General features: G+C 41.4%; 1 protein-coding gene and 1 long non-coding RNA gene across 4 annotated transcripts; one reads left to right on the top strand and one right to left on the bottom strand.

The window, feature by feature from the left end:
• Positions 1-67: 67 nt before the first annotated feature.
• PDZK1 (PDZ domain containing 1) lies at positions 68-13,890 on the bottom strand. 3 transcript variants are annotated; one of them, XM_083736874.1, is made up of 10 exons: positions 13,298-13,890; positions 12,322-12,389; positions 9,428-9,639; positions 8,029-8,275; positions 6,668-6,804; positions 4,962-5,157; positions 3,826-4,022; positions 2,779-2,967; positions 1,223-1,522; positions 68-722 (listed from the first exon to the last, which is right to left on the bottom strand). In XM_083736874.1, the coding sequence occupies exons 3-10, from the start codon at positions 9,635-9,637 to the stop codon at positions 663-665; spliced, it is 1,536 nt and encodes a 511-aa protein (XP_083593000.1). In that variant the 5' UTR covers positions 9,638-9,639; positions 12,322-12,389; positions 13,298-13,890; the 3' UTR covers positions 68-662. The 3 variants fall into 3 exon arrangements, with proteins under 3 accessions (XP_083593000.1, XP_083592999.1, XP_083593001.1); XM_083736873.1 differs by having other exon boundaries at positions 12,322-12,380; positions 13,298-13,472; XM_083736875.1 differs by lacking the exon at positions 13,298-13,890 and adding an exon at positions 13,028-13,045.
• A 2,295-nt stretch (positions 13,891-16,185) lies between these two features.
• Positions 16,186-21,912, top strand: LOC310843961. The gene is made up of 3 exons (XR_014563828.1): positions 16,186-16,542; positions 17,440-17,481; positions 21,674-21,912. It is a non-coding gene; the product is annotated as an uncharacterized lncRNA (long non-coding RNA).
• The last annotated feature ends 3,202 nt before the right edge of the window (positions 21,913-25,114 follow it).

Here is a 25,114-nt window from a genome sequence, read left to right as displayed (position 1 = left end):
GTCAAATGGTAGGTTGCAGGAACAGAATCTTTCACATTCTGTATATCAGATATGCTGCAGACACAGATCAGACTACCGTGAAACAATTTATTTTAAACTTAAAATGGAATTAATACTGTGAAAGCAACCAATGTAGATATGCCAGTCCATAACTGATACACTGCAGTGTTTTCAAAGTGTTCAAATGTTGGGCAACAAAGCCTAAAATTAGTTTGTACTAAAATGACTAGACATTAATAGTTGCTTTGGTTAATGGTTCAAATTATATGAGCAATCAATGTTAATAAGAATGATTATTGATTTAATTGGGATATAGTAAGTGTACATATGCATGGTAGGTATTCACTCACCGTTTTCCATTAGGAAGCTTTGGCTGCAATCAACACAGTAACATTCTTAATGCATGCAGTCCTGGTCCACATGGAAAAAGCCTGCAGCTTAACAAAAATGAGGTCGGAATCCAGTAGGATCCCTTCCTCACCTGAAAGCCATGTTATCTAGCAGTCCAATCCTATACATGTTTGTTTGTTCAATGGGCCTTTGTTTCAAGTAAGCATGCACAAGAGAGTAGCCAACATTTTCTAAGCAGTAATATTTGTAACTCTGCTTCAGAATACTATTCCCTTTTGGGCACTACCATGGGAAGGTACTTGACCCCGGCATTACAATTTGGTATCATCATCTTCAGAAGCAACTGAGAGTGAAGAGGAGGATGAGTTAGCCTAGAGAGAGAAAAAAACAGTAAACAAGTAAGAAACGCTCCCAGCAGCAGTCTGATCTAGTCTAGAATATTGGCCCAGTTTGCATGAACAAGCAAATGTGCAAATTTCAGGCCTTGAGACAAACCAAGAGCAGGAAACCCAGAAAAAATGGGTTCGGATGTAACACTCGGCCAAACCATAGCTTAGCTCTAAGGAGCGTAGCAGCAGCAGGGCTGGGGGAAGAGTGCTGAGGGCACAATCCCCCACCCCCGGAACTAGCACATTTGCTTGTTCACGCAAATGTCATTCTGTGATTTAAGCATAGACTGAGCATAAGCTCAGCCATGCCATGTCCATAGTTGTTCTGGCCAAATCATAGGACCACTTATTTGCAACCTAGCCATATAAACTTGGAACTGAATACCAGTGATTTAATTTAGGTTTTTGTCCAAATAAGCAAACTTAGGACTGCAACCTTGAGCAGACCCCTTTCCTCAGCCTTTATAAATAAGGTAACTCACCCTCTCTCGTGGTTCTGGCAATGGTCCATCTGGCTCTGGGGCTTGTATCTCTGTGTAAGCAGGAGGGTCACTACTGCTGTCTGGTGAATCTGCCATGGGGGCAGTGATGGGCATATTCTGGGCCTTGAAGTACCGATAAGCTTCTTCTTCACATACTACTAGTTTCAGCTTGTTTCCACCATCATGGATTCTTGCCACGACATCGTCATAATCTTCATTCTCCACGTTTGCACCGTTGACTTCTATTAAGATGTCATCAATTTTCAGCCCTGCTCTTTCTGCTGGGCCACCCTCCTTTACCTGAAATTATATCATATTAAAAAGCCAGGCATTTTATTGCTTGAGAGTGGGTGGGCAGAGTATGGTAGTTATGGTAGGGGTAGTTCTGACCGCTAAATTACTGCAGGCTAGGAAGCTTTGTACACTGTGAAGTTACAATTAATGAAATGCAATAGTTAAAAATGGTGAGAAGGTATTTCCTTCCCAGGGGGTGCTGCCATTGCTTGTTGTGCTCACCAACCCCACCTACCTGCCAACATTTTTACCTGGCCAACCCCTATTCCCTTTACACCTCACCCACCCCTAGCCTACCCACTCCCAGCTCACCCCACCCTCCCTTTAAATATGACTACAGTGATTTTTAGCTGGGGGAGCTCTTCAGAGAGCACTTTGCCAAAACTCACTCTGAAGCGCCACCCACCCTCTTTTAAGCACAGCTGTAGTGATGCTTCAGAGAGCGGTTTTTACTTTTATTTATTTTCACATGCAGATTTAGAGCACGGGAGTTTGAAAACAAAATCAATGGTCGCATTCTTTGCTAGCAAGTGGCACAAAAGAAGTGGTTGCACGGAAATGGATAAGGTCCCGAGAGAAGGTTTGACGTGAAGTTAAAAAACGATGAGAATAGGGCATCACAAGATTTGGAGGGAATTCAAGTTAATGTCAAAGAAATAATTGGCTGTCGATTTCTGGTGGCAATTCATGAAACAGCAAGATACTGTGCAATGCACAGGTTTGGGGTTTCATATGCTTGCAGCTACTCACCATGGCATGAAAAACGGATAGAATGCTGTCAATAGATCAGTGGTGAGGAAAAAAATCTGGGGCTTAACAGTACGGAGTAATTGAATGTGATCTAAACAGTTATGGAATGGAAGAAATAATACAAATTCTTTAGAAAACTTTGATTCCTTGTATTTATCAGAATTTGCATCATAAAAAAGAATTGGTGTTGATGTCTAACCTACGCATGATGTAATATATGCACTGAATAGGTGACCTTTTTTGCTATAACTCTAATTATATAAATTTAAATAATTTTAAAAGCTTCTTTCATGTGCCCCCTTTCAACTCTTAATATTGTGCATGAGTCTTTCATGCTCCTGCTTGTGGCCATGCAGCAGCAAAAAGGGGGGGGGAGGGAATGTGCAAGCCTGGGGCAAGGCTAGACTGAAAGTGGTCCCTGCATTGTGCACCTCTGGAGCAGAAGGGCTGGGCAACTGCTGCTCATATTTGGCATCATGTTTATTTCACCAGCATATGGATTAGATTAATACCTCTTTGATGAACTGGCCAGGCAAACCTTTGATGGCATTCAAACGGAAGCCAAAGCCACTGGGACCCTTTACCAGGTAGCAGAGTCTGGGCTTGTGATGCTCTTTCGCTGTATGACATGTTGGCACTTCAGCCTCACATGGAGATTGCACCGGGGTTGTGTGATAGTAGAGGCATGGGGATATCTTAGCCTTAGTAACCAAAAGAGAAAAAAAAGCATTTATTGCAAAATACACATTGCTACCAAACATCGTGTAATGATAAAACCTCCCTTACACATTTTGGGATATAATGAGCAATATTTGCCACTAAATATTTGCAAATCTCTTGCTTCTCTCTTCCATAATAGTAGATGACACATTCAGTCCCTCCTTTCCTCCGTTCCCTATATCCTATCAATTTATAAGCACACCACAGAGAGTGATGCAGGAACTTGTGTGGGTGGAATAAACTGCCTCTATGACATTTTGACCCTCCAACTGTTGAAGAAAGAGTGAACATTTTACTCTGCTTTGAGTCATGTCATTAAATACTTTATGTCTATTCCCCCCCCCCAAAAAAAAAACCACAAATAGCCTCCAACAATTTATAACACAAGCCAAGTAATATAAATGCATCTATACCTACTTGGTGCCTATATGTTCAGCTGGCAATATTCCATGCATTTTTCAAAAATTGAAAGTTTGCATACAGATAATCAGAATTCTGCACCAGGAAAAGAGGAGCTGGTATATATTTGCTAATTTGGTATGAGTCATTTTGCCAAAAGGGGAGGGAAAATACAGTAATGTAGGAAGTTCCACGCCCTGCCAAGCCTTCTCAGCTTCCACCTGTGGCTTCTGAATCTCCGCCAGACTTTCAGGCTAATCCTTCCAACCTAGAAACTTGCTTATAAAAAGAATTAAAGTTGGCATTCTCTGCATATGTTACCAATTTCTATGCTTGCACTATGTAACTACAGCTAGCTGCAGCCGTCTGGTTACCCCCACCGTTTTGCTCATCATGTGACTTCCAAGTTAGTTGTGCTTGTGCGCAACTGTGTCTGTTACCATTTTGTACATGGCGTCGGTTTCATCATCCACCACCAGCAGCACAGTTTTTTCACCAGACTTCCTGATCTTCTCCACGACAGCCTCGTGGTCCAGTGCTTCAACCGACTCTCCATTGACAGCCACCAGGATGTCGTTGTCCTTGAGACCAACTTCGGCTGCAGGGCTGCCAGAATCAATGTCCTTAATTAAGTGACCTGTACACAAAAATAAGAAAGGCCTGATACTTGGTAAAGTGCCTTAGTGGGTTTTCGTTTAAGACCATACCTATGGCTTATGTCTTTTAATGTTGTTTGACTACCTCACAAAATGCTGCCTTCTCAAGAAGTGCGAGTTACACTAGCAGCCAAGTGGCACTGCAGCATTTTCCAGGTGAAAGAGAGAAATTGATTGGGCTCCAGATTTCTCAGATCCGAATTCTGTTTGATTATAAACTCAGGGAAATCATTTTCTATTAAGAACATTAGATCAGTGTTTCCCAACCTTGGGCCTCCAGCTGTTTTTGAACTACAATTCCCATCATCCCTGACCACTGGTCTTGCTAGCTAGGGATGATGGGAGTTGTAGGCCAAAAACATCTGGAAGCCCAGGGTTGGGAAACACTGCATTAGATGATCCAGGCTGGATTAGACCAAATAAATAATGCTCTATCCCCACCTGCCATTTTTAAGATGACAGCATAAAGCACATCTGTTCACACAGTCATATTGGGGGGGTGTGTCTAGCAGTTATTTTTGCTGCTGCTGCTGTATTACCTTTTACTGAGTGAATGTGCTTGTTTATATATTTATTAAATTTGTATACCACCCTTCATCTGTAGCTCTCAGGACAGTTAACAGCATAAAATTACAAGAGAAAAAACACAAAATACATAATAAAAACAAGAAAACAACAACAACAAGCAAATAACCCCTCCCTCCCTATGAGCACATTTAAAAGGATATAGGACGTTAGTCAAAGGCCTGGTTGAAGAAGAATGTTTTTGCCTGATATATAAATGTGTATTCCACAAATGGAGAACTGTGGCACAAATGCAATTTTTAATGAATTTTATAATTTTTGCACATATTAATCACACTTGTATGGGATAAGGTGTTTCATAAATGTTATAAGATATATAGATCGATTGATCATACCTTTACCATTCTGTTCCATTCTCAGGTAGAATCCATAACCATTTTTTCCTTTTGCAAGCTCCAGCCTTCGGGGTTTGTGGGGTAATAATTTCAAACTTGCCATTTCTCTCCTCAGCTGCATGTTCTGGCTCTTGTAATACTGATCGGTTTCTTTATCTGACACCAGAAACACAAGTCGATTTCCAGACCTCCTCACCTGGGAACACAGACATACAATGCTTAGAGTACTTCAGCCATGCCAAACATGGCTGAGGAGCATTTTATATTCAAAGTGCTGATGTGGATGAGGTGACCTTGGAAATCCCTAGTCAGCACAAAACATCTTTTCTGATGGCATTTTCATAAGTGAGGCTTAAATTGTTCTGAACTGCATTTATGAAGCCTATAGTGTCTGGAGTGTATGTTTGATTGCTCTTCCACATTCAGACATGGCCCACCTGTTTATTCACTTTGGATCTGAGTACTTAACACTAACACAAATTTTTCAGCATTAAATCTACTACTTATGCAACTTGAGTGGAAGGCATGACAGTAGATAGCTAGACACCAGTCACTCAGCCCTGTGGATGGGCTGGGCTGGGGAAACTATTAGAAATAAGTTTTAGCTGTTAAATACTTTAGAGGCTATGCAATAAGCCTTGCCTAAAAGCTCTGTTCACACATTACTCACATGGAAGGCACATGGGTATAGGTAGAGGTAAAGGACCCCTGGACAGTTACGTCAGTCAAAGGCGACTATGGGGTTGCAGCGCTCATCTTGCTTTCAGGCTGAGGGAGGCGGCGTGACAGGCGGCGTGTGGAGAGACAGCTTTCCAGGTCATGTGGCCAGCATGACTAAACCGCTACTGGCACAACAGGACACTGTGACAGAAGCCAGAGCGCATGGAAACACCGTTTTCCTTCCTGCCACAGTGGTACCTATTTATCTAGATGCACTGGTGTGCTTTCGAACTGCTAGGCTGGCAGGAGCTGGGTCAGAGCAATGGGAGCTCGCTCTGTCGCAGGGATTTGAACCGCTGACCTTCTAATTGGCAAGTCCAAGAGCCTCAGTGGTTTAGACCACAGCGCCACTTGCAGAGGTGGGGGACCGTTTTTGTCCTGGGGCCAACTTTAACAGATGGCCAGGGCAACCCACCTGTCAATCACCTGTCATGCTTAATGAAACTCAGTGGTTGAGCATCTGCTTTGCATGCAGGAGGTCCCAGGTTCAGTGTCTGGCATCTCCAGGTAGGACAGGCCTGTAACCCTGAAGAGCAACTACCAGTGAATATAGATAATTTCAAGTAATATGGAGCAACGGTCTGACTTTGGCAGCTTACATTCCTATGCTTAAGCAGACAGATACAAACAGTGGTACCTCGGGTTACAGATGCTTCAGGTTACAGACTCTGCTAACCCAGAAATAGTACCTCGGGTTCAGAACGTTGCTTCAGGATGAGAACAGAAATTGTGCGGCGGCGGCAGTCGGAGGCCCCATTAGCTAAAGTGGTACCTCAGGTTAAGAACAGTTTCAGGTTAAGAACGGACCTATAGAACAAATTAAGTTCTTAACCCGAGGTACCACTGTACTGTGATGAGTTAACGCTGGGAAAATGGTTGCCTGCATTCCTTCAGGACCACAATCTTAGATCTGTGGGGGGGAAACCTAACCAAAGATTGAAGAACAGGGTGGAGACTGAGGTCTTGATTTTTAGGCTTGGAGATACCTTCTCGACTACTTCCTCGTGAGTGTCGTTTTCCACATTCTCTCCATTGATTTCGATCAGGCGGTCATTGGGCTGCACTCCGGCCAATGCAGCTGGTCCTTGTAGGGCCAAATCTATAATGAACAATCCCTTGTGACCTGGAATAGAAAGAACCAGGACAGATCTAAATAACTCGCCATGTTCTGTGTTACTCAGCAATGGCATAACAATAGGAGCCCTGTAGACTTGGGACGTTTTGTTCAAGGAACATATGAAATGGCAGTGAACATGTGATCCAACTGGAAATAACCATGTCTTCTTTCTATGCCCCAGGAATTCAAGAGGGAAGCCATTCACCCTCTGAAGCCCAACCTTTCTTTATGCCATGTTCAATACTGCCGTGGGGAGGATTATTATACTTGTTTATGTTGGTTGATGATTTCCACCAGCAAGAATAGTTGCTTATTAAATACGACTTGTTTTCCCATTGTTTATTAGCACCTGGCTTATGATTGTATTGCCAAATGTAAGTGCTTCCTGTCTTGAAAGGAACAAGTCTTTCTTGGGCAGTTACAAAATGTGCCAGTGACTGCCAGCATGAAACATGGTAAAAATACCTAGATAGAGATCTTTCTTTATACCCTTGGATATAATTTTCAAGAGTTGCGACAAAAAGCAGATATATTGCATCCACCTCAGTTCTCTTGCTGTTATTGTGGAAGACACTTCCATTGCCAGGTACTTGCAGTCATATTATTATTATTATTAGTTTTTATTATTATTCCACATTACCTGAGATTTTCAGAAGGTGAAATTTAAAATCTTTTGTTTTCTAAAAGCAGCTTATCTGCGCCTTCATCAAATGTAGACTTACCAAGCTAAATGTTGTCTAATCACAAAAAGATTTGTATTTCTCACACCCAGAAACATAATTTTAAGACCCCCTCACTGAAGAAATTTGCCAAAATTAATTTTCACCCCCTAAAATGCTACACTCTGCTGCCCTGCATCTCATTTAATTGGAAAACCATGCAGATGCTGTGTGATGTGTGAATCAGCTGTAGGGGGAAAATGTATGTGCTAGCCTGTCCCTGTAGCTGAAATGTTTTCAACCAAAGCCTTTATATTTCCAGAAGGTTTGTGCTGTTCCTTCTGGCACTTCAGCAGAGTTTCAGATTAATTTGAATAACTTTTCATTTCATTACCGTGAGAACTCACAATCCAAATAATGGTCTTCAACAAAGGGCTTGGGAACATGTGCTTTATATGAAAGCAACATAAAGAAATTGTATTGAACTACCAAGCCCACTGCCACCTCCAGAATGCATACAATGAATATTATATAATGCTACATGTGCATTGTCAATGCTTATTGTTCTCACCTTCCGTTGTCTTCAGAGAGAAGCCATAGCTGTTTCTTTCTTTCACCAGATAGCAGAGGCGGGGATGTGCAACTGGGCCAGGTTCTCCATTTGTCACAACTGAAGTGTTTTCTGCTTGCTGCTGGACTGGTAATGTTTGACCCAACTCTTCAAAATTGACCCCTTCCTTATGTGCATCTTCATAAGATTTTTCATCCAAAACAAGGAATGATACAGAGTCCACACTTTCCCTAACTAAATCAGCCACCTGTATGGGGCAGAATGAGCATTTCAGTAGTAATCACAGGTAGTAGTAAAATAGCTCATCTAGGTATTTCCTGTTGCCTTGTACAAGAGGAGACCTACTGACAAAGGAGACTGAAGGATACGTGCAATACATATTGGGGACAAAATAGAGTAGTCACAATCCAGGAATCCCATAAAGTTACCTCTGGGTGCCCATGCTGGAAGGGGGGAAACAGAAAACGTTTGGTGTAGCAAATCTCTAATGACATATCTACACTACGGATACAAATGGGTTTAATAATCAATTCCTCTCTAGGAAACTGTAGGGCTGTGAGTGGAGACCTGCAAGTTATATATGCCCAAAGGTTCCAGCCCTATGCACATGGGTTACCCAGGAGTAAATCCTATTAAATGTAATGGGACAAACATGCTACAGGGAGCAGTTCAGTCTGTATAAACTGCTTGCCAGTTAAGGCTGCTCTCAGTATTAAAAGGCCCTGCTGCATGTTTCATGAAAAGAGAGGTTGCCTATGGCTAGAAGCATGGCCTTTTCAGTCATGGCCCTGGGGCTAAGTCCTGAGGGCCACATTCACCCTTGGCTAACCCCTCAGAGGCCACATGTCCACGATGGGTGTGACTAAAAGTTGGTGGAGCTATCCCATACTCTCATACTCCCTCTTTTTGTTGATGTCACCCAAACTGGTAGGATCTTAGGTGGCAGAAAAATTGACCTGACCTGCAGGTTAGCCACCCCTGGGCTAAGGAGTCATGTCCGTCACCGTAGTTAGCTCAGTCGGTTAGAGCATGGTGCTGATAATGCCAAGGTTTCAGGTTCGATACCCATATGGGCCACCTGCATTGCAGGTGGTTGGACTAGATGATCCTTGGGATCCCTTCCAACACTACGATTCTATGATTTAGAAATGCCTTTGGGAACTGCCAGACTTTTAACAGAGGAGACGGGCAATTGCTGAATAATATTATTGCTGCTGCACATGATCAAGGTGGTGGTGCTGATGGTTATTTTATCAGTTTAAATCAATGTAAGGCACCCTGAGCTTTTTGAAAAGGTAAAGATTTTAAATTGATGAGTCCGGGATCAGGCTGCATGATGTACCAATATTTCCTGTTTGTCTGGCAGCAGAAAGGGCCCCCAAACGAAATTGTTCTATACCGTTCCATGATCTTCTTTGTCTACAAAAATCCCATTGACCCTCAGGACTCTGTCTCCATCTTTCAGGCCAGCCTTCTCAGCTGGACTCCCCTTTGCTACGTTCCGGATCAGGTGCCCTGTTTTATATTTCTCAAGGCGCAGACAGAATCCATAGTTCTCTGCCTCTTTTCTGGTCAGTTTGCATTCCCTGGGCCGAAGAGGAGACATCATTTCTGTCACAAGGATAAAAAATAATAATATTACTCTGTTGGCAAAGATGCTCATGGAAGGAAAAAAAACCTTGTTAAGGAAAACTAGTCCAGTGGAATGAGCCAAAGAAGGTGCTCATAAAAGGAACCAGGACAATTGTAGAAATGCTGAGACAATTCCAGGTTTTGATTTTTTTGGTGGGGACAGAGAAGAAGGTACTGATGAATCTGGATTATTTTTCTCTGAGAGATAAATTGATGCCCTGATTATTCATAGCACTTTAGCAAAATTTTTCTTTGAAAATACTATGTAGACATCACACATTACTAGAATAAACGACACAAGCTACTCATTAAGAGCCAGTGTGGTGTAGTGGTTAAGAGCGGTAGTCTCGTAATCTGGGGAACCGGGTTCGCGTCTCCGCTCCTCCACATGCAGCTGCTGGGTGACCTTGGGCCAGTCACACTTCTCTGAAGTCTCTCAGCCCCACTCACCTCACAGAGTGTTTGTTGTGGGGGAGGAAGGGAAAGGAGAATGTTAGCCGCTTTGAGACTCCTTAAAGGGAGTGAAAGGCGGGATATCAAATCCAAACTCTTCTTCTTCTAATGATTTTTTTAAATTGTTTGTCATTCCCTCTCATTTGCACATAGCAACTCACACTTGGTTCAGGCCTCTTGTACAGCACAAACACATATTGACTGAATCACCAACTAGCCAAGGCTATCACAGGGTTGGCGAGGACCACAGCATCTCTTACAGTGACAGCTTAGTTCCCTCATTATTTGTGTGTCCAAGGGGCAGTGGGGCCATGCCACTGATCCTGCTTTCAAAGCCACATGGCATCTCTCAGCTGTATTCCTGATGTCCACATGCTAGTCATGGATGTCTTTAGGGGGGAAGCCTATGCATGTTGTCTTTCCCCCTGCAGCTAGCTATAGATAACACACAGAAATCGGGGATAGTGTGCAGCTTATTCAGCAGAGCCAGCAGTGTGAGCCCAGTGTGAGAAAGCAAATCTTAGGCATATGATGAAGTATGGTGAAAGAAAGCATATAATTCATAGGCAGGATTCCACAAATCTGGAATCGCCAGAACAAATGAATGGCAACCATCCCTCCATCCAGCGTATAGCACAAAAAATCCTCTCTCTTTTCCCGGAGTTCCTATACAGTAAATTGAAGAAGGCTTGAGAAAAGAGGCCTTTGGATTGTTGTTTGGAAAAGGTAAAAAATAACAGGAGTCTCTCATGCATGCTGCTTGCAGGTTTATTTATAGTAAAATGCACATTCCTTTCTAGGCAAAATGCCTACTTCAAGGCAGCTTATCGTGTTTTATCTTAACACATCGTAACTAAATAAAATGGAATAAAAAATTAACCAGCAAGAATAAAAACAGAAGGGGGGAAACAACCATGGGAAATACACGTACTCAAATAACACATTTTTTCAGTAGCCTCTTAAAAGCAGGCACTGAGGGGGGCAGCCGGATGAAGCTCCCTTGGGCAAATGCTTCATAATCCAGATGCTGCAGTGGAGAAGACACTCTCTCTTTTTCTTATCGACTACACTTCTATTAGAAGGAGTTGAGGGGACAACCAGAAATGGAGCAATATTCTCATTGGGCTCAGGTGGGAGATCTCAGAGGAGAGATGAACTCTTATTCTATTTGAGGTAAGGGCAAAACCTCTTTACAAAGCCCAGTGCTAAGTGAAAGACTAAGTTCTCTGCCTGAGTCCTCCCACTGTGCAAGGGCAAGGGATAGGTAGTAACCACAGATAATTGTTGGCTAATAAGCTAAGTTAAATTCTGCTGAACCTGTTCCCCACTCCAGAGGAGCAGGGCAGCTTAGTAATGATGCTGCAGTTCCAGTGCTCTGTAATAATTGTGTACTTTGCTCACCCCTGCTTTGCTGGTAGTATACTATAATCTAGATGATGTAGTTAATATGTAAAGAGATGATGGTTAATGAGTGGAAGATTGGACTAAGTGGCATTCTGCTTCCCTGCACGTATTATTCTTGTCATTCTAATTACCACTGAACAGCTGATTCCTGGCTCCTTAGTCATATTATTTAATAAAACGAATACCTGTATTTTTTTATATAAAAAAAGCTCCAACCACAAACTAGCAGTTCTAGTTTAATACAAGCCCACTTGCTTGACAAGTACTACCTATAGGGTCTTCCTATGTTTTGTTGAAGGTGGGAGCAGGATCACCCCATGGGTCCCACCTCTGCTCTCTACAAATCATAACCTGTTCATCATAACCTGTGCGAGAGCCCAAATGCGATCAGGAGCAGAATAGACAGGGCCCTGTAATGCAAGCGAGCTCATTTACAGGTGTGCATAGGCTAGGAAGCCAGCAAGCATGATCCCACTCCCCTATGATTTATGCACAGTCAGCATAATGTGTGCTTATTCCTTATTTTCATAGCTAATTTACAATGAAAGAAAAGGGGCACACACTTTTAATAAACATAGTGTAATCAAATTTGAGAAGCTCTAAACAAATAAATAAAATTTCAGCATGTGGAATCAGATGGATTCCTGTGATTCTTATCATTTGTGTATATATTACACACAAGTTTCTAGCTCTCAGAGTTACATGAAAGTGATAAGGCAGGAACCTTGACCCAAAATCTAGCAATCATTTTTTAAAAAAACACACAACAAAATTGGAAGGAGAGGAGTCAGGGAAAAAACTTACCTGCTTGTGTAGTTTGCCCTCAGAATTTTCTTCTGCAGTGTCTCATGCTGCTGTACCAGTATGCACAGCTACATTTCAAATGAACAAAGGTTGATTTAAAAGATGATTTATTTAACAGGCTTCTTTGCATTTGTTCGCCTTCTTGATAACCAATCTTTTCTCCACCCCCACACCTCTCAGCTGAGCAGCATTGGGCTTTCCTCAGAAACTTTGGATTCCTCCTTAGTAATGCATCACAGGTGCCAAGATTCTCACATGGATCACAGCCAAGAGCAGCCACGTGTCTCACTCTGAATTAAAAGGACAGCCCAAGTCCGAATTAAAAGAGCCCTGATGGAGAACAGGGGCCTTGAAGTTGCACATCAATATTCGGCACCGGGATAGGAGCCGGAACAGGCACAGCAGTTCAGAATGTCCTCCACTATAAGACTGTTATTGTACTTCAGTTTAAATTATTGTAGGTCTCTTTAAATTTGCATCTACACATATAAACTATGCTGCCATCTTTCATCCTATGGTTGTTTTTTTTGGGGGGGGGGGGTTGATGCAGGCCTACCTATGGTTGACACCCACCCTTCCTGTTTCCTCCCAGAGCTGAGCGGGACCAGGGATACTCCATTATGGACCTAAGACCTATGCAGAACTGGTCTCGCAGCAAAGTAATTAATCAAAAGCATCTCAAAAAAGGATGCAGACAAAACGCAACCTGGCAATTTCATCAGGGCTGAATAATCCAAGGCCCTGGCCTACTCGCAGACATGACACTGTATCTTTACTCCCTCTTTGCAAATCAAAGTATACCCCCAAAAGGGTAGGCCACATTTGATCTCAGATATCTAGAAATGTTCACACAACAGCATGACATTTGGCTCTCCCACAATAAGAGCACCAATATGCATTCATAAGATCAGCTTTTCATTCGCACCCTCAATCATATTTTGAAATGCCGACTATAATAAAACGAGATACCCCATACCTTGCCAGAGTGAGGCCTCTGCGGTCTCTTAAGCGGGGAGCTAATATCTGGCTCCAGGACCATAGCACTGCTTGGATGAATCCACGCCTGCTCTCGTTCCCTTTTCCAGCAAAGCTACTGACCTAATTCCCATGAAGCACCTGTAAACCTTTAGGGCTTATCCAATGCAGACTTAAACTGGCTTAGTGGTGATTTCCTCTCGCCAGGGAACCTGGGAGGAATCATTCTGCAAGAAAAAAGCAAGGGATCTTTAACCCAGAAAAGAGAACCAAAGGAGTTCTTAAGTTCTGCCTTCAGGTAGTTGTCTCTATGATTCCAATCACTATGCCACAAACAGGATTATTAGCCCTACAATCTCCAGGATCCTTGGGGAGAAATGAAACTGGTTAAGCTGATATAAAACCTATATGGAATAGATTTGGAGTGCAGAGATGCCCTTTGTTTCTGCTCCAGGCTGGAAGAGGGCAGGGGGAAGTACTGGCTTAACGCCATGAAAGTACAGAGTGCTCTGACAGACAGTGTTGTAAAAACGGAATGAAAAGAAATCACCATTAAGTGCTGCAGAGTGATAAACAAGGCACAGGCAGTAATAGCACAGAGCAGTTATTAAAATCTTCCTGCTAGGTTAGGCTCATAAGATCAAGGAAATTTAAGCATTGCCAACTTCTTCAGAGATTTCTAAGGAGGGGCTGTGGAAAAGTCAGTTTAGAATGCTTTGAGATTACAATCTGTTTTGCTAATCCTGGAAATTTGCCTGCCTATTTTGTTCCCCACACTCTGAAACCTAGGCTGTGTACATACCCCATGCATTTAAACCATATGTTGTCCCCCCTACAAAAACTCAAATACTGGGAGTTGTAATTTGTTAAGGGTGTCGGAAAATCAAACTCGTGTGTGTGTGTGTGTGTGTGTGAACTACAGTTCTCATGCGCTTCAAATGTGGTGTAAATTATTTATTTCACAAAATGTATGTGCCACTTCATTGTGAAAAGTCTCAAAGTAGTTTACAAAAAGAATAAAGTTATCAATAAAAACAACTACTTAAAACAGTCAAAAAATTTAAAATCAGTGATAAAGTAAACACAGATTAAAACACACATCAATATTCCACATCTTCTAGTCTAAATCAGAGGTCTTTCTTCATGTGCCCTCTACATGGCTTTTTAAACTGTTACAGAATCATAGAATTGTCGTGTTGGGTGGTAACCCTGAAGGTCATCCAAGCCAACCCCCTGCAATACATGAATATCTTACTAAAGCATCCATGACAGATGGCCCTTCAACCTCTGCTTAAAGGTATTGCTTTGTTTTTTATTATTATTGTTATGGGTTTGCAGGAGGCAAAGATCCCCTAAAACTTCTGGGTACCACTAATTTCTAGAGTTAGTAAATGTAATAATAATAATAATAATAATAATAATAATAATAATAAATAATAGATTATTTCTACCCCACCAATCTGGCCAGGTTTCTCCACCCACTCTGGGCGGCTTCCAACATAAGGTTAAAAATACATTAAAACATCAATCATTAAAAACTTCCCTAAACAGGGCTGCCTTCAGATGTCTTCTAAATGTCAGATAGTTGTTTACTTCCTTGACATCTGATGGGAGGGCGTTCCACGGGGCGGGCGCCACTACCGAGAAGGCCCTCTGCCTGGTTCCCTGTAACTTCGCTTCTCGCAGTGAGGGAACCCAGGTGCAAGACAGCTTAGTGGTGTAAAAATGCAGGCTGAAATCTGTTTCTTGGCCTGGGGAGAAGAACCATCATGTAGTAGTGAGGCATCTGATCAAGACTTGTATTTTAAAATGAGCTTAAAAAATATATTTGCAGATGCTTGTGTGTTTTTATGCCAGGCATAAGACCAGCTGGCTAAAGACTTTGGCAGATGTTTATCCTCCTGGACAAGGGCCCCCCTGATTTATAGCAGGAGCCAAAATTCTCAAAGTTGTAAAAGGGAATTATAGGCTGGGAGCAAAAAGGTTACACTGACCCCACATTTTACAGAATACAATCAAGCTGCAAAAACACTAATTAAGAGTTAGTAAATAGTAGGATTTATTGTTTAACAGAAAATAATACCATGTGCCTCCCATTAGGCTTTAGCCACATTTTCCTAAGGTTAAAGGGCAAGAGCTAATAGAAACAGCAGCTGGCTTGAAAGGGGGTTGTAAATTTAAGGGGTTGCTTTTGGAAAGTGTTTTTACTAAGTTCCTTTTTACTTTGAAAAGGCCTTTGCTTCTAAAAATCTATATATGTTATGTATGAAATATATTGGCTTAAATGTAATTATGCAAAGGATTTAGAAAGTAAGAAATGTTAGATTCTTATGTTAGATTCTTATTTCATTGATGGTGTGTGAGAATGTGAACCCAAGATCTGTTTAAGACAGAATGAGCCATCTGTTTTAGCCATCTGTTTTGGATTGAATAGGGTAATAGGGTAATAAGGGAAAAAGGTGATCTGGTAATTAAGGTGCCTTGTTGAGGCAAATGTAAGATATATGGCTACTTGATTGCCATTTATAGATAGAAGGAAATATAGCTCTTTGTCTCCCATAAAAGGTAATAGGAAATGGGTGTATCTTTTATGATTGGTTCTAGCAAGCAGCCAATAGGAATTTCAACCAGGCTGATTGGATAGAGGCAGCCAAAGGAGGAGCAAGGGGGCTGGGCTGAGGAAATATAAGTTTTGACCATCAGGGCTGGAGTGGGCAGAGCTTTGGTAACCATATACCACTGTGTCTCTCATTTATTTGTCTGACAAATAAATTATTATTTTAATTTCTCTATTGCTGCGTTGAATATTTCATTCCAGCTAAGCGTTAACCACAAGCAGGGTGCTACAGTAGAATGGAAAGTAATGGGCCATTGACACAACCTGTAGGCAGCATAGGAGTTTGACCCCCTCCTCTGATGAGGGGATACTGAGCAGAGACAAATGCCAGGCTCAGGATTTCATTGTTTGATGATGTAAACTGGGAGGAGGAGCTTGCCAGGGTAACGGTGGGTGTGATGTCACCGCAGGAAGAAATGTGCCCCTTTTAAACTGAGCAGTTGTTTTCTGCAAGTGTTGCTGGGGAGGAGAAGGTGGAAGCAGGCAGAACTCCATGCATTCTGGCAAGGAGAGGCTGTACCAAGAGACCGGGGGCATGACTGCCTGCTGCTTTGGACCCAAGTTATGAGGGGAGCAACAAGAGACCCTGTTGGGGTGTAATGTTCTGCCCTTCCTCCATCATAGCCCAGGTTGTATGTGTAAGGCACACCATATTTCTTATAGATGCTAGTCTCTTCTGTGCTTTGTTCAAAAGGAACACAAATCCTGGTTAAGCAACAAGAAGACCCCTGGAATCTCAGCAGGGGTGGCCAGTAGCATTTTATAATGTATTTTTTGTGTTTTTATATTGTAAAGGGCCCTGAGATTCTCAGATGAAGGGCAATATATAAATGTAATTAATAATAATAATAGCAGTTGGTAAAAGGCACTTCTGGCAACTGCGGCTACCTGAGCTGCCAGTGACAGACCTGGATCCAGAAGCAGCCCCAGACTGTGACTCTGCTCTTTCAGGCAGATTGAAACTCCCTTGAGGGCCAACAGTTGGCCAATTTCTTGGACATGGGAACTGCTCACCCACAGTGCCTTCATTTTGCCAGATCTAGTTGGCCATTGTGAGAATAAGATGCTAGATGGGCCATTGGCCTGATCCAGCAGACTCCTGGTATGTCCTTAAGGCCTTCTTAAGGTCCTTAATTAAGGCCTTCTTAATGTCCTTAAAGGGACGCAGGTGGCGCTGTGGGTTAAAGCCTCAGCGCCTAGGACTTGCCGATCGAAAGGTCGGCGGTTCGAATCCCTGTGGCGGGGTGCGCTCCCGCCTGCCAACCTAGCAGTTCGAAAGCACCTCCGGGTGCAAGTAGATAAATAGGGACCGCTTACCAGCGGGAAGGTAAACGGCGTTTCTGTGTGCGGCTCTGGCTCGCCAGATGCAGCTTTGTCACACTGGCCACGTGTCTCCGGACAGCGCTGGCCCCTGGCCTCTTGAGTGAGATGGGCGCACAACCCCAGAGTCTGTCAAGACTGGCCCGTAAGGGCAGGGGTACCTTTACCTTTACCTAATGTCCTTAAGGTCTTCTTCAGCACCATAGTTGCTGCTTCTTGAAGTGGAGAAGTGACAATCAGGGAAAGAGGTAAGCATCCCCTCCCGTTGAACAAAAAGTACCAAACCTATTTCCAAAAACTCTCTTTCTTTCTGTTGAGACATGTCACTTCCTGTTTGATTTCTAATCAGCTGCAGACAGAAGGTTCTTGTTTGACTGGCGATCTCTAATAAAAAGCAAACAAATTACCCATGCATATTAATCAAGTCTTCTCCTCTAAAATCAGCAAAGTATTCAAAACTGAATGTATACAATTACCCAACCTTGGCACAGTCATGAGCTACCACTGTTCCTGATACAAATAGCTAATCTCAGGTTTGTGGGAAGAGCTGACACTGCCAATAGTTACTCTTCAGTCATTGGGATGTCAGACTTCCAAATATCATCTAATAAAGTAAGTCTTACATATATAAAACTAACATGCAAGGCTTTGTATTCAGGGTTAATTTCGTTCATTTAACTTGAAAGTGTTCTGCCCAGATGAATAATTGCCTGGTACCTCTTGGTTTCGAGAGCTGAAACATCTTATCTTGGAATGAATTCCCATCTGAGATCCTTTCAAGTTCTTGGCTAGGTGACACATACATATCCCTTATGGCTGACAGAAACAGGATAGATTAAAACCCCCAAATGGACCATGTAAACATGCCAGTGCTTCACCTTGAACATTTGTTTGTTTGTTTGTTTGTTACCTGGGACTATTCATATAAGGCAGGGATGGAAAACCTGTGGCGTTAAAAAGAGCAGAAATAGAATGCAATAGCAGCCTCTCCAATTGTTATTCTCAGCAACTGGTATACTGCCTCTAACATTGGAGGTACAACATAACTGTCATGGCTGGTGACTCCAGATGTTATTGCACTCCAACTCCCATCAGGCTCTGTCACAATGGTTAGGGATATTGGGAATTGTAGTCCAACAACAGCTGGCAGGCCAAAGGCTCCCTATCCTGATATAGGGAGTCCAAATATCACTCCCAGGGTGGATCTACACTCATGGTTTATAACGCTAAGGAAGAAAATGAAAAAAATTAAAAATTGTCCAGTAGCACCTTAGAGACCAACTAAGTTTATTCTGGGTATAAACTTTTGTGTGCATGCACACTTCTTCAGATACTCTAAGGTGCTACTGGACAATTTTTTAATTTATTTTGACTGTGTCAGACCAACACAGCTACCTACCTGAATCTAGAATGCTAAGGAAGAGTTAAGGAATGTACCGGTATATCTTAATGTATTGCTTGTAATATTAATAATGTGTTATTAAAATGTCACACCAGAGGGCACTGCAGAGTAACCAGGAACCAGCAGTAAGGGCAACTGTGTTGTTACAGAGGAATGTTAAGGAGGAACTTTTAGCAGTATGCCCTGCTATGTTTTAGATTGGTATATCTAATATTGTTCTAATAACGTTACAACAGTCAGGGTAGATCCAGTACCAATGCTCATTGGTTCTCTGATCACAGAAGCAAATGTTACTGTCAGCTAATCTTGCATGGCTCTGGTTTTACTCTAGAGTATGTAGAGGAGTGTGCATGCTCTGGTCCAGGGGGTCACGAAGAGTTGGACACGACTAAACGACTAAACAACAACAACAACATGTAGAGGAGTTCTAGGTGGTTTTCCAACAGCTATAAAATTTGGCTTCCCACATCCAGAACCTCACTGAACCTGGGTCATATTCTGAAAACATTGTATGTTCTTTCTAGTCAGGGTGGTTTTAGGGAGCTGGGATATAGCTTGTGGTGTTAGCACTTGTCAGATTAATGCATTTTACCTGCTTCAAGCCTTTAGAATGGGCCAAGGTATAACTAAATATATTCTAATTGTCGGCTAAAAATGTTTTTGTGTAACAACATATGCAACATATCAACCTTGATTCTATTCTTTCTGGAACTCATTAAACGCACTCAATCCCTCAAAACACACTCAGAAGGAATCAAATCACCAGAAACCTCTGCTATTTAGAGGATGGCAAGAAATGTGAATGTGTTTGTAAAGGTGTTCAGTAATCAAGGACAAGTATAGGTGGGTCTTGTTAGGCCAACTAAAATATTACAAAGTATTGTGCAAGCTTTCGAGTTCTCTAGATGGCATTTTCTAGGGTGGAGACTTAGCTCCAACCAATAATAGTTGAGGACATAGGGCGGCATTCACCTATTGAGTCCTGTCAGCCAATGCTCTACACAAGGACTTCTGCTTGCACAAGAAGGCTTCCCCATCCTTCCTCCATACACCCCCTGCATCCCCCCAAAATTGGCTCAGGGGTCAGAAGAACCCCAAAAAAATGTGCACTGGGGAGGAAATGGGGGGATTGTTCCATTTGGCAAGTTGAAATGATTGGTCTAATGGAATGATCACAAGTGTGGCATTGAATTCCTCCCACTATTTAACTCTATAATTCCTAATTACTACATTCTGTCCCCACCTAAATCACAACTCACATGAAGTCCTTCAAAGGACAAATAACGAATAACACTTCTCCTCAGGTGTAGGCAGTGCTTTTTTTCTTAAAAAAATGTGTAGGGGTTACTCTCATTTTCCTACTCATATTGAAATACTGTTCCCCAATGAGGCCAAACTTAGATTCACAAAATGTTTAGGGGTATGCGTCCCCCTGCGTCCCCCCAGAAAAAAAACAGAAGTCTCTCTAGCTTGTGGGGTTTCTGTCCATTACTGGGGTCTCTTGACTTCCTGATCAGCAGTTTTTGTGAATGGCCCCAAATGTCCAAGTTCAGAATTGTCAGTGATTCTCATGAGCTCAGCTTCTGGCGTAATCTCCTTCCTCTTTGGTGACTGCTGTGGTACTTCTGGTATGCCTGTCAGTATAAGTGAAGGTATCATTCTTGTTGCCACTGTTACCTTCTTCTTCTTTTTAGTATAAAGCAAGTTTACTCACTTTGTATGCCCAAAACAAGACACTATTTATTCCTGAACAGGCTGACACACAACATAAGAAAATGTAAAAAAGCACAAGAAGCTTAAGGCTGGGGTCTTAGTTCCAACCCATAATAATTGGAGACAATATTTCATTCTATAACGACAAATTACTACAGTATTGGCTCCATCCTCCTTTGATAGGAAGCAGTACGAGAACTTGTTATCAATGCCTCAGTATGTCAGTGGCTCAGCACAAATAATTTCCCATCTATATCTCTGTATCTCTGCCTGGTTCCTTCTATTTTGGCTTTGCAATAGCAAACAGCAGGGACTCCTCTGAAACGAGCCAATAACCCTATGTAGTGAAAATAAAAAGCATTCCAACTTCTGCTAGAGAATTAAGTGCCTGTATGATGTCGAAGAACCTTATTTTAACAAGCAAGATTCTCCATAGCAATGTAACTGCAGATAGGTTTTGTTGTTGAGATCTTTAGTTTTTCTCTGTCAACCACAGACCCCTTCTTTAAAGTATTTGTTCAAAATAGCACATGCCTATTTTGAAACTTTCCATCTGTCATGAACTTCTGCAAACTCTTCTGAAAAGTGCTGAAATTTACTAGCTGGCTTCCATTTAATATGTATATGAAATTTAGTTCCTGGGTTTTCTTTCTGTAAACATTCCTGTTAAACATGGACAGATAATCTATTTCCAGTTTGTGTAATTTTTGCATCTGTTCATTCCATTTTATTTTTGCATCAATCTGCAATTTAAAAAAATAAATACTATTTTTTAAAATAGTACTTAAATATGCATCTTATATCAACACACACATTTCTGAATAGATTTATCCTAAAATACATACTTTATACATATTTTATATATCTTGGTACATTTAGTGAGCCAAGAACTACTGTAAAATTCAGAGATCTACAAAACATAAAAAGATTAGATTTGCAAAGTATAAAAAGATTTGTGTATAAGGCTGTAGACATTATTGGCTTAAATGCAGCTAGGTTGTTCTTTTTTCAATTCATATCAAAACTGGGAGAAAATGCAGCATGTAGTATTTCATTTTTTTTTTAAAAAACAGGATACAGGATATATATGGCTTGTGGTTAACTGCCATGTTTACACCACTTTCCAAACCAGTAGTGGGGGAGCACGAGATGCAGAATAAACAGGAGTGTATACACAGCCTTCGTCTGGGATGCATGAATTAAAATGTTTAAAAATGCAGAGTGAACAAAATTATCCCCAATGTCTAGAAGCTCTTGTATAACTTAAAGAGCTAGGTTGCTATTATTACATTTATTAATTACATTTTTATCCTGTTCTCTTCCAGAGCTCAGGGGAATCCATCCCTTCCCAAGAACCCCTTGAGTTTTCAGATGAAACAAAACTATTCAGGTGGATAAAATTTCATGTAGTCTCTGTAAACTTTGGATGATGCTCTCCAAAGTAGAAGACTGGACAATTAGCACACTGCCATGCATGTCTACATCAGTTCCATTTAATTCTATGGGAGTTGCTCCTAGATAAGTATGTTTAGGAATGCAGCCTTAATAAGGAAGTTCCAACTTTAGTGTACGGTGATCGACACTGGAACAGAAACAAAACAAAACTGGATGGGGTGTGTGTATGTGTGTGTATGCGCGCGTGTGTGCGCACTAGCTTTACATATATGCTGGTGGCTTCTAACTTGACAGTGACTATCCTGAAAAAAAGAGCTGAACATATCAGTTAGCTAAAAAGGCAAATTCAATTCAAGAAATGAGCTGAAAATAAAACAAATCACAAGTCGCAAAATGCATTTTTAAATGGTTAGTCATTTTCAAAGTATCATAGTTTAGTCATCCCATCTCAAAAGTGATTTTAAAATAGAATATATACATATATATTTATATAGAGAGTATATATATATACACACACACAGTATATATAAACAGTACACACACACACACACACACACACACACACACACACACAGTAACTAAATGAACAAGGGGCTGAGGCATCATCTGCCCTATTCTTAGTTTTACTGTAGTTTCAGCATTTTGAACCCAACTTGGCTTTCCAATGGGAAGGGTGCAAGGGATTTGGAAAGATGGTCCAGAACAGGGGTGTCTTCCAGATGTTTTGAACTACAATTCTCACCATCCCTGACTATGGCTATGTTGCCCTTTAGATATCAGAAGATGGCTATCATATCTTCTTTCAGTCTTCTCTTTCCAAGGTTAAACATATCCAACTCCCTCAACTGTTCCTCAGAAGGCTTGGTTTCCAGACCTTGGATAATCTTGGTCACCCTCCTCTGCACACACTCCAGCTTGTCAACATCCTTCTTAAACTATGCTGCCCAGAACTGAACAGTATTCCAGGTGTTGTCTCACCGAGGCAGAATAGCTTTTTTTGTTGCTGCTGCATCACACTGTTGACTCATGTGGTCTACTAAGTCCCCTAAATCATTTTCACATGTACTACCGGCAAGCTAGGCGTCCTCCACCTTATATTGGTGCAGCTGGTTGTCCCTGGCTACATGTACAAACTTACATGTGTCTCTATTGAAATTCATTTTGCTAGTTCAATAATGCTTGATCAATAATGGTTACTTATTTATAGATAGAGCTTGAATGAGCTTCTTAATACTGTTTCCATTTCTATCCCCTGGCCATGTCCATACTGTATTTCTGATTAGTTATTTCTATATCAAATTCCCTTAAATATGAAATGCAATGCATAAGCTTTATTATTTTAACTGGTGGGTATTTTTAGGCAAGTAATAGCTGTCTTGTTGGCTTGGAGGTTGAAACAGATGGAGAGAACATACTTGGGTCATCTTTTAATGAAGGAAGCAGGGCAGGGGAAGGTCGCCATTTGGGCAACTGAGAGACTTTTGACATTTGAAGAGACAGGCTTATGGCTTCCTTCCATCTTTAAATGTGACATGACATTCAGTGATAATAAGGACTAGAGACCTCATTCGTCTAGCAGTACAGGAAAGCCATCACATTCTCTAATATACGTTAAAATTATGGAGATATTTATTTGAGATCTTCTTTTAAATAACCAACAACGATGTAGCAAACAGTGACATTCAAATGAACCCATTAAGAGTTGCCAAATCACTAAGGATATATATATATATATATATATATATATATATATATATATATATATATACTGTGTATTCATGCCACACAGAGATCTTGTCCTGGAAAACAGAGCATCTGATATCCTCAGGCCACCTCATTACTTTGAAGTTATGTGGCCTTGGTTCTGTTGATTAATGTGCCATGATCTTGATTGCTTGAGTTTTTAAAATTTATTTTGCAGTTGGCATTAGCTGAATGCCGATCTAAATAGATAAAGAATGTGCCATATGACCATGTGAAAAGAAAAGTGCTTTTTCTGGAGGTGCCCTGCCACTTCCTGTTGCCTGCATATTTCATCAGGTGCCATCATCATTATTATTTGACAGCCCTTCACCCCAAGGTCCCAGGGCAGGTTACAACAATTAAAAGAGAATGTCAAAAAACAGTTTGAAACAATTTTCTTCAACCCTAGTCAGTCCACCATCCTTTAACACAAAACAAAGAAAAAGAGTTTTGCTGGGGTCATTTCAGGGAAGTAAATCCAAATTATTATTGCAGACACAGTCTTTCTAACTTATTGTAGCTAACTTATTGTAGCTATGTGCTAGTATATTACACTATTACTGCAGCAATCAATGCAATACTTTGAAATAGCACTTTCATTCTGCAGCTCTCTTTTTAGCTGCTAATAAACTTTCTCAGCAATTTACCTTTGGGGCTTAAATGTCTCAAAGGTAGTGAAGCATGCAGCCTGGCACGCCTTATATACTGATTAAAAAAACACAACTTAGTCTTAAATTTTCCATGGCAGAACAAATACTTCCCTGCCTCCCATCCAGCTTCCTCACTTATCCCCATGGCTGTTTTATTTGATTGATAAAAAATCTTGTGCACGGCACTGAATGACTAATGTTTGTGCATCTTACATATTAACTTGGTTTTAGAAGTAATTGCATAGAGTTCAGTTTCAATGATCATTGACTCAAGCAAGTATTAAAAGGTGGTCAGTGTGTGTACATGTATACGGATGACACACATGACACATTTATAAACAAGAGTCATTTTATATAATTATGGATGCATAATTAACTGTACATCACAGGTGCCAGCCAATAGCTGGTGCTGCAGTGACAGTCCATGCTGCACTCAAAGACACCAATAGTTGTTTTTGTTTTATGGTAATTCAGGCAACCTTGAATTTATGCGGTGGTTACATTATGGGGATAGCACATAAAGGCAAAACTGCATATACTCAAAGCATATTGGGTGCAATAGAATCATAGAATCATAGAGTTGGAAGAGACCACAAGGGCCATCGAGTCCAACCCCCTGCCAAGCAGGAAACACCATCAGAGCACTCCTGACATATGGTTGTCAAGCCTCTGCTTAAAGACCTCCAAAGAAGGAGACTCCACCACACTCCTTGGCAGCAAATTCCACTGTCGAACAGCTCTTACTGTCAGGAAGTTCTTCCTAATGTTTAGGTGGAATCTTCTTTCTTGTAGTTTGGATCCATTGCTCCGTGTCCGCTTCTCTGGAGCAGCCGAAAACAACCTTTCTCCCTCCTCTATGTGACATCCTTTTATATATTTGAACATGGCTATCATAGCAGGTGGGATTTCCAAAGTTTCCCTCCCCCAGACACTCATCCCCTTTTTGCTGCCTTTAAAAAAATGTTGGGTGGGTTTTTT

The sequence above is a fragment of the Podarcis gaigeae genome, assembly GCF_964106915.1.
Source record: "Podarcis gaigeae genome assembly, chromosome: 4".
Lineage (NCBI taxonomy): Eukaryota > Metazoa > Chordata > Lepidosauria > Squamata > Lacertidae > Podarcis > Podarcis gaigeae.
Note: the sequence above shows the minus strand (reverse complement) of the source record. Positions and strands in the feature narration are given on the sequence as shown.